Source organism: Pinus tabuliformis, chromosome 3_2 (assembly GCF_031772625.1).
Source record: "Pinus tabuliformis cultivar Carrire ecotype Pingquan chromosome 3_2, CPIR1, whole genome shotgun sequence".
In the NCBI taxonomy this organism is placed as follows: Eukaryota; Viridiplantae; Streptophyta; class Pinopsida; order Pinales; family Pinaceae; genus Pinus; species Pinus tabuliformis.
The window spans coordinates 161,795,359-161,805,873 of record NC_142302.1 but is presented as its reverse complement, the minus strand read 5'-3'; the positions used below and the strand labels follow the sequence as shown (position 1 = coordinate 161,805,873).

Below are 10,515 nucleotides of genomic sequence, written 5' to 3'. Positions count from 1 at the left end.
ACCCAATTATGGAGATTCACTCCACTCTACCATGGAAATTCTTAACTTATAAACAGCTTTTGTTACAATCCCATGGGCCAAATACTATTGTTTATCAATATCAAATCTCAAATATAACAATGTTGATATAACATTTTTTCAATTAAATCATTTGAAATAAATTCATTAGAGAAACATAATTAACTTGGAGGTAAATATTAATTTTTAATTGTGAATACTAACATGAATATTTGAACCTATTCCATCCATAAATTTTTATGTCATCCACTTAAAAATTACTAATAATTAAATTAAAATTAGAAAAAATTATAAAATAAACACCCCTATCATAGATATTCATTTACACTTCCACCACGGTCAACACCAAGATATTCATTTACACTTCCACCACGGTCAACACCAACCCATTTTTATAGTAATAAAAATGACGTGTCAAGGAAAAATACAAAAAGAAATTACCAATACTTAGAACCTGCACTGCTCCCAAAAACACAATTGGAGTTAGCAAAGATGGACATTGGAACAATGTATACTTTTCCGTGTTTGTACTGTTTTCATAGGTTGGGCAAGAATCTTATCTCTGTCATGACCATCAACTCAGGTTGGGCAAGAATCTTATCTCAACATAAAGGGTACAAACAGTGACAGTCTTATCTCAACATAGAAGGTACAATCTGTGAAAGGGAAAGGGGAGGACAGGTACAGTTTAACTGGAGCAGGGATCCCAGATTCTAATTAGACTATGCTTTCAACACAGGTCATAAATATCTCAGGAATTAGACTATGCTTCAACACAGGTCATAAATATCTCAGGAATTAGACTATGCTTCAACATAGGTCATAAATATCTCAGAAGATTTGAACTCTGGTAGATGGGATGGCAAACCACCCCACCACTCAAGCTAAAAACCATTTACTAACCTTTGCTGTACATCTTGGCTGTATGGTGCTGTGGCAGTGTAATGGCAGATTTCCATCAAAGTTGACAAGGCTTCCCTCATGGAAGGGCGTCTGTGAGGAGTGAGGTGAGTGCAGCTAAGAGCGAGTTTAACAACCGAATCAATTTGGTGGGTGCTGAGTGGTGTGGCATTGACTTTGAGAGCATCATCGACTGCATCGTACATCAGTCTCTCCGGATACAAACTACCCACCCATTCAATCAACGAACTTGACTTGGAACTCGAGCTCTGCGCTTCACTTTCATTTAAACCAACATTAACATATTCATTATTGAAAGTGTTGGGAGATCTTCTGGTAACCATTTCAAGCAGCACGACTCCATAACTGTAAACATCGCCTTTCGCTGAAACCTTTTGGCTGTACGCAAATTCTGCATGTGATTATACCAGTAAAACAAGATCAGATCACTATCATAACGAAGTCACCTCATCTCATATTATTCCCTCCCAGTGATTCAATTGAAATTACATGAAACTAGATACCATTTGATAAGTAACAATAATAAAGATGACAAGATCTGTGGGATGGGTTGTTTAATCGTAGATTTTTGGGGAGATTTCGCTACAATGTTCATCTTCCATAAAGGTCGAATATGTTTAGAATGTCAAACTGGATTCATTTTATTTCTGGGAATGTCAAACTGGATTCATTTTTGGAATAAAAAGTTTTGGTTCCAAAAATGAATTCAGTTTTTGGTCTAGAAAATGAAACCAGTTTTGTGATTCGAAACATTGAACTTTATGAAAGATGAAGATGAACATGGTAACCTCCCAAACATTCCATACTTATGGTGCCAAAAATGAATCCAGTTTGGGATTCAAACTAGTTTTGGGATTCGAAACATCGACCTTTATGGAAGATGAACAAATCTCCCAAAAATCTAATATCAAACAACTCATTCCACACTTTTGGTGCCAAGTATGAATCCAAATTGGGATTCAAACATCTATTCTGAAGGTAATTCCAGTTTAGGATTTGAAACATCGATCTTTCTGGAAGTTTGGTTCCGAAGACGAATCCAATTTGGGATTTGAAACCTCGACCGAACTGTGGTAAATTTTCTGGTAAATGTACTATCAAATAATAAAGATGTTTGCATTACCAGGTGCGATGTAACCTATGGAGCCCCTCAGCGTGGTTGAAAGCGTGCTGCCGCGAAGCTCTGGATCGATTAACCGTGCAATTCCAAAATCATTGATGTGCGCCTCAAACTGTTCATCTAGAAGAATATTGCTGGGCTTAATATCACAGTGGACAATCTCCCCGATTCCACATTGTTCGTGTAAATACACCAGTGCCTCTGCAACGGCCATAGCAATTCTGAACTTGGTCGCCCAGTCGAGCTGAGTAAAGTTCCCGTGCAAATGCATGTCTAAACTACCATTGGGCATGAATTGGAGTATAAGGATTTTGACATCCCAATTGGAAATCACACCCATAATTTTCACAAGGTTCCGATGCCTGATTTTACCCAGTGTCTTGCACTCTGCCATAAAACAGCGTTGGGCCTCTGCTTCTAATTCAACTTTGAGCTTCTTGATTGCCACTGTCATCCCATTAACAAGCTGCCCTTTGTACACAGTGCTTGAGGCACCACTGCCGATGATATTTCTCTCGCTGTATCCTTCTGTGATCTTATATATCTCTTTCTCGCTCACCTTCAAGAGAGACTCTTCAAAGTAACACATCTCCAAATTTGCAGAACCAGAAGGGGCAGAACGCCGCATCCAACAAATGGCAACCCCCACGGTGATGATGATCGCTGAAGCTATGGTGGTCGCTGCGATTATTAGGTTTCTTTTTTCAGCAGTACTTCCCTTCAACACAGAAGACCCCATTGTTCTATTTGATAAGGATGACTCGGATCTGCAAGTTTTGGAGAGCGGAGAACCACAAAGCTTGGTGTTGCCTAAGTAGGATGTATTCTCAAAAGTACTGAATTGACGGCCTGTGTCCACACACAATAATCTGAATTTTGAGCACACAGATCTATCTAAACAACATAAAATTCAACCAGCAGTATGTCATATCTCAAAACTATTAAAGTTATGGCCATAAGTTTGGGAAGATGTTAAGTGGAGTTATTTGGGGCGGTTGGGTAGAGCTTTTGTTATCTCTATGCACACTTAAGTTTTTGTTAGTGAAATGATGAAGTTTTTGTGAACTTAAGTTTTTGTTAGTGAAATGATGAAGTTTTTGTGAGTAACATAATAATGAGAAATAATGTTGTAATGAATATGTGTTTATGAATATTATTATATTCACTTTTATGAATGCCAATGGCCTCAAACTAAGAGAAAAATTCCAAACCAAAAACACAAAATGAGATATAATGAAAAACAAAATGAGATATAACGGGGTCCTACCTGTGGGAATGGACCCAGAAAGATTGTTATAGGAGAGATTCAAAATTGCTAGGGAGTTTATCTTGATGAGCTCCTGCGGGATTCGACCGTCCAACGCGTTCCTTGATAAATCCAGTGATTTAAAATGGGAAGATTCCCAAGTTCTGGGGGAATATGTCCTGTCAACTTATTGCTGGAGATATTTAAACTCATGAGGCCTTTGAGCAACCCAAACTGTGAAGGAATTCTACCGCTTAGCCTATTGTTTGACAAGTCGATGAAACCCTCAGATAAATAAAGAAGTTGAAAATTTTGTTCGTGGCCCTTGAAGTTGAAGATAGCATCAGTCTTGTCGGAGCTAGTGAAACCATTAGCAGACAGCGCATCAAAACTTCCCCAGAGAGTTTCGTCCTGAGAGCCTGCCTCTGATGGATCGGGTGTTGTCCAGAGAGCTTGCAATTCAGATACTTGGGTGGGAATCTCTCCATAAAACAAATTATTGGAGAAACTGAGCACGTGAAAATCCTTGAATTTCCAGATCCATTCTGGAAGAAACCCTGTCAACTGGTTATGTTCACAGTTCCAATGATACCAAGTGCAAACTCTGTATGCCCTTCCAACTTGCAGGTATTGTACCAATTAAACGATTGTGGCCCAAGTTCAGATACAATAAGCTACTCAGATTTCCAAATGAAGCTGGGACACTTCCGGTGAGGTAGTTAGCTGAGAGAGACAATGCCGAAAGTTTTTTCAATAACCCAATCTCAGAAGGGATTTGTCCTTCCAATAAATTATTGTCAATAGGTACATAACTCAAGTTGGAGCAATTGGCCAATATCGGAGGAAACAGACCAGATAATCTATTGCTTGATAGATCAAAGTAACTTACGCCGCTGAGAAGTGAAAAGGACAAAGGTATTGAGCCACTTAGATTATTTTTCTGTAAGCTTAGTGACTGGAGATTGGGAACCTGCATAGAAAGCCCTTCGGGTATCTCTCCAGACAGGTAGTTATTTCCCAGAGACAATTCTACAAGATTGCTTAGATTGCTGAGGTGTGAGGGGATCCTTCCTGAGAGCTGGTTCTTATATAGATGAAGACTCTGTAAACTACTCAACTGGCCAAGTTCCTTGGGAATACTTTCAGACAAGTTATTGAGAGCCAGAGAAAGAGTTCGCAAGTTTCTCAGCTGCCCAAGCTCAGCAGGTATATATCCAGACAACTTATTATTTCCTACGTTGAGATCCTGCAGAGCTTTCAATTGACCCAATCCTGAAGGTATGGTTCCAGTAAGATGGTTATTGTTCAGCAGAAGCTGCTCCAAGGTTGTAAGCTGCTGCAGCTCTTGAGGAATGGCTCCACTGAGTTCGTTGTAGCAGAGGAAGAGGATTTGTAAACTGGCGAGTCCTCCTAATTCACTGGGGATTCTTCCAGAGAGCTGATTGGATTCCAGGTTGAGAACTTGCAAGCTCTTCAGCTGCCCCAACTCGGGGGGAATGGGTCCGCTTAGGTCATTGGCATTCAAAAGCAACATCTCCAAATGGCTCAGCTGCCCTAACTCGACAGGAATACTTCCAGACAGCTGATTTGCGGGTGTCCAAACTCCCTTGGAATGCTTCCGCTGAGATTATTTACAGACATGTAAATATATTTCAGGGAGCTCAGATTTCCCAATTCTTCAGGAATGCTACCGCTAAGGTTATTCACAGACACTGTAAAATCTTCCAAACTGGTAAGCCCACCCAACTCCTTTGGAATGCTTCCGGAGAGCCTGTTACGCCACAGGTAAAGTCTCCTCACATTCTTCAGCTGCCCTAATTCCTTGGGGATGTTTCCACTCAACGTATTCTTATAAATGTCCATGATTTCCAAACTAGACAGCTGCCCTAATTCAGGTGGAATATTTCTGCTTGAATTGGTGAGAAAAAGAGACAGTTTTCAGCCGCCCGAGTCCACCTAGCTCAGGGGGAATGTTCCCAGAAAGATAGGCATTGCTAGTTAGAGAGAGTGACTCTAGATTCTTAAGCATTCCAAGTTGCGAAGGAATGCTTCCAGTAATATTGTTGGAAAACAGAGACAGTCCCTCTAATTTGTCAAGCTTTCCCAACTCTGGAGGAATTCGACCAGTGAATGAATTTACCGAAAGATCCAGATATTTCAGGCCACTAAGATTTCCCAGTTCCGCACTCACGCTGCGAGCTACAGGGCCACTTCCTGCCAGATTGAGTCTGTTAACTCTGGAAAGCCCCGGAGTGCAAGAAAGTCCTGTCCAATTGCACACATGCGTGACCGCAGGATTCCAATTATCGAGCATAGGATATGGATCGGAGACACTAGTCCTTTTGAAAGCCAGAAGAGAAGAAATATCAATCTGCATTAGCTGTTGCTTCTCCTGGTCTGCTGTTACCATCTTGGAATACACAGAAGCAAATGCAAATTGACATTGAGACAACGTTAAAGACAAAATGAAAAGGAGAGCTGAAACCAGAATGATCTTAGCTGATACAAAATTAGGTTCCATTGTAAGCCCAGATACACCAAGGCAATAACTATCTAAACTATTATCTAAATACCGATCTGCATTCGCTGTTGCTTTCCCTGGTCTACTGTTACCATCTTGGATTAGACAGAAGCAAATGCAAATTGAGATGGAAACATCACCAAAGACAAAACGAAAGGAGACCCAGAATGATCTTGGCTGATACAAAAATTAGGTCCCTCCTACAGTAATTTGCAATTCTCCCCCATCCTTTTATTTTAATCCTCGTCCTTGTGATATATGTCTCTCCCATCCTTTTATTTTTAATCCTCCGCCCTGTGATATATGTATAAAGTGGGTGATAGCAATGTTTGAATACATATAATATGAATGGGAAAATATGAGTTTTTGAAGATATTTGAGAAGAGAGCAACTTTGACAAACTAAAAAGCTTTTATAAAGGAGAAAAAATTATATTTATAACATATTGTATTGGAATATATAAGAGAAAAACTCAACCTTTCAGAAAGGTAGTTCGTTAGTTGTTGACAATTATAATATTCGACAAATAATCATTTGTCTAGTTAACTATGTAACTATGGAGGGTTGGTTTATAGTTATTTATTAATATATTTTCTAAGTGGAAAAAAACAAAAATATGTTATAATAATAAGGCTTATTAACCTACACAAGTATAAACTCTTATAAGAGACAACTATCTATATCTTTAAGATTTGTTGTATTCAAATAGATATGAGAAAAAACTCAATATTTAAGAAACGTAGTTGGTTGGCAATGGGAAATTATACTACTTTGACAAATAACCATTCATCTTTATAAGCTTATAGCTATTTATTAACATAACCTTTTAAGTGAAACATAGTGAAAACAAGAAAAAAAAAGATGAAATGGGTTATTGCAACAAGGATGGCTAATATATAAAAGTATAGACTCTCATAAGTGGAGAAAAGGCGAAAAAACTACATGCAAAAAATTCATTTCTAAAAGAAAGAAATAAACATAGAAAATATGTGAGGGAATGGGGACTCAAGTGAACCCTCTAGGTGTTGATTTTCTAAATGCAATGTAGGCTAACACAATATTTCTGAAATACTAATAATTACTTTTAATGTTGATCTTCTTTTATTTTTATTCCAATATATCATTCAACAATTATCCTTTAGAAAATCAACCATACAAGAACAATAGAACAATAGAGATCACAATGCACAAGAAGAAGAAAAGATTTACCTTGGGAAAACACACTAAGGGGAAAAACCCAACAACCTTTTTTAATAGAGAAAATCTTATGTTCAACAAGAGACACACCTAGGCCTATGGTCAAACCTCGTCAACCCTCCAAGTCAAGCCTCCCAATCTGATCTAGAATTTTTCTCTTCCTGTTTTGAATTTCGACACTCATGCAATTCCCAGTTACCCACGCATTTTGGCCCCCAACAACAAAACTGCCTAGAAATATGCAAACTATAGAGAGAGAGACTATCTAGTATCCTCATGTACGAGCTAGAAGAGAGAGATGGAAGAGATGATTTTGTCCTTCTTTTTCATCCTCTTAGTCTGTCTTGTCCTTCGCTTACTTGCCCAAAAACTTGCTTGAGAGAGAGATGTGAATTGGTGGTGGATAAATGAAGTTGAGCTACCTTTATATAGTGATTTGTTGGGTCGAAGGGGTGAGTCTTTGATCTAAAAATGGGGCTCTTAGGCTTCTTGTCTAACTTACAAGAACCTCTCCCACTTCCAAAGCTTTAAATATTCCCAAGTCTTTATGATTAACCAATGCGGAATTAAAAATGCTCGAAAATAGGGGTATGCTGGTATTTGTTTTTAACTGATTATATGCTTTAAAATCTATTGTTGTGCTGTAAGTTGATGTGCTTAAACTGATATATAAATACATATAACATTAAATAATGCAACAGTAAAACAAACACATAAGACAACAATTTAATTTGGAGTTCACCCAAACCTCTTGGGCTACGTCTCCTTGAGCTCTAGTCAACTCGACTAGGCTCTCTGGGATTATGGCAAAGTCCTTTTACAAGCTTCTGGCTCAACTCCACTTCTTTACACATAAACAATGGGTTTAAAACACCATCTTATTCCTTGGCTCTTGAAGCTCTTCAACTTTTTGGCTCTCGGCTCTGGCTCTGGCTCGCGGTCTCTCTTTGCCTTAGCTTCCTGCTTTGGCTTAGCTTTCTGCGACCTCATGCCTTCAATCGTGCTCTCTGGCTCTTTTGAGGCATTTTCCTGGCTTTTTGGCTTCCCTGGTCATTTCTCGGCGATTCATTGTCCCTCTGCGGCTCTGTCGCTTCACAATGCATCATTGCCTGTAAAAATGCCTACTGCAGCGAGGCAATGATGATCAGGAGCAGTTACAGAAGGAATTGGGGCCGTTTCATAGAAAAAAACCAAAAAATGGAGAAAATCCCATTACATAGGGAATGCCCACAAAAACACCACCAGGCGTGATTTTCAGACGTGAATTCCCATTCAATCGCCCTTAAACCCCTATTGGGTCCGCCATTAGGTGTTATATCACATCACATAGGCATATTGGGCAAAATCCCAATTATACGGGAAATACATGAAAAACCTGACAAAATCCTTTTTATCAGACTTCAAATTATATCGCATCCACCCTAATATCACATCGGGTCCACCTTTGGCCGCTATCGCGCTCTCCACCGTCGATCTATGGGATCTCTGATCCAACGGTCATCATGCATTTTCGGGCGGCTTAAGAGTACGGGGGTTACCCGCTCAAAAAGGCGGTTTCCCTGTTCCTCCGCTAAGCCACGCGTCGTTCATTGTGTGGGATTGAGCGGAGCCAACCCAAAACCATTTACCGCTTGAGGCCCGCCCAAAATCCGCCTTTACGGAACTCAAATTATATAGATCGCGCCTAAATTCCCCTTCGGGTCCAGTTTTATCACTTTTGGGAATTTTCCTTTGTATTTTGGTTTTATAGCGGAAATGCATAAATACACAGAAAATCCCTTTTTACTAGATTTCAAAATTTATAAATTGTGCTTATGAATTCCGTCGAGTCCGACGTTATCACCCCTTCATACCGCTGCGACGTGACGATGCGATGCGATATACCGCAATTGCATCTCGCATAGCCCCAGGGGTCCTTCCCTTTGCCTCGTGGCATCGCTGACACCGATCCGCCGATATCGGTGATCGCAAGATCGCTCGGCCCAGGGTCCTGCCTTAAGTCCTCTGCCATTGCCGATGTCGATCCGCCGATTTTGACGAGCGCAATATCGCATTGCCCAATCCTTATGTTATATCGCATGTTTGCCTCCGACCCGATATGTCGGGGATCGTCGATCTGGGGTTCCTCCCTTTTTAGCTTAAGTCCACTCTTTTGGACCTCCTCCGATGCGATTTCCCTTTATGGGGGTTTTTTGCCCATTTTAGGAGATTTTGCCTCTTTTTCTATAGAATAAAGGGCATCTTCTTTCTACGATAACTTCTGCATCCTAAGTCCATTTTTGCCCATTCAAGTTGCAGTAGATTCAGAATGAAAATATCTCTGCAATGGGGCTATTTCTAGGAACTTCCTTGGACTTTCATTTCCCTCTGTGAGGAATAATTAGACTTAGGGGTTTATCCAAAATCCAACTTGGATCACGCCTTCCCACTAAAAGAACTTTTGGTCTCCAAAAAACTGATATATTGATCTGAACAGTACCTGAGAGTAACAACACCCTCTTCTTTCAGCCTCCCTACACTTGCCTTGCATAGTGCCTTTGAACCAAAGCCTTTGACCACTTTCCTCCTAGGAAGAACTGCCTTCCTTCTTGCCTTCCTACAGAACTCCTGCTTAGATGGTCATAGAAGGTAGTTTGAACTTTTCCACCTTGATCATTGATCCAAGGTGGCTTAAACAAATGTGAAGTACACCTGCTCCACAAACTTTCATTTATACCTGTTTGAAATGTTGTCAACAATCAATTGTTAACAACAACAGAAACACAAACAACAACTGGATGGCCTAAACTCCTGCTTCAACAAAAGAAACAGATTTCACATCTTGTGAACACCTCCATGTCCTACATCTGCATACAAATGATGGACTAGACAACAAGCCCACAAAACATGCCTTTAAAACAAATGACCCTTCAAGTCAAGCATGTAGAAAAGGACCATTAGGACTCTTTTCAAAAGATGAAACATTTCATCACTATCTCCATCTTGGAGACCAAGTCAACTTTTCCCAAGTCAATATTACATGCATGTTTACATCAAAGCAATCAACTCTTCAATTTAATTACACATACATGTTCAAATACAAGGAAAACATCAACATTCCTGTGTTCATGCACATCATGCTTATGCATGCATTTCATCCTTCAACTTTCACTTAAGCACACTGTACTTTCTAAGCTGAAATGAAATATAATGTTGCAACAACAAAGTGAGTCTCCTACTCAACCTTTTTCCATTCACCTTCTTGGTAGGAACCTGCAACTTGCATCTCATCAACAAAAAATGCAAATAGATGCATCAATAGACATGCAATCCTTAATTGGAAAATAACTCTAACCATTTCTTACCAATCCAGTTCAAAGGCCTTTCCTTTGTCTTCACATCAACATCAACATGTGAATAATCCTGAGACACATCATTCATGGAAACTTCCTTTCCATTTCTGCCATCTTCTCTTTCCACCTTCTTCAACTTTTGTGGAAGCATTGTTGGATT

At 39.7% G+C, this 10,515-nt stretch overlaps 1 protein-coding gene across 1 annotated transcript; it reads right to left on the bottom strand.

Moving 5' to 3' along the window:
• Positions 1-382: 382 nt before the first annotated feature.
• On the bottom strand, positions 383-6,072 carry LOC149180302 (uncharacterized). Its single transcript, XM_089418158.1, is given in 7 exon segments — positions 383-1,330; positions 2,063-2,908; positions 3,327-3,446; positions 3,449-3,887; positions 3,889-4,901; positions 4,904-5,226; positions 5,228-6,072. Coding segments are annotated over 7 exon segments (3,768 nt in total). The 5' UTR covers positions 5,827-6,072; the 3' UTR covers positions 383-902.
• Positions 6,073-10,515: the final 4,443 nt, after the last annotated feature.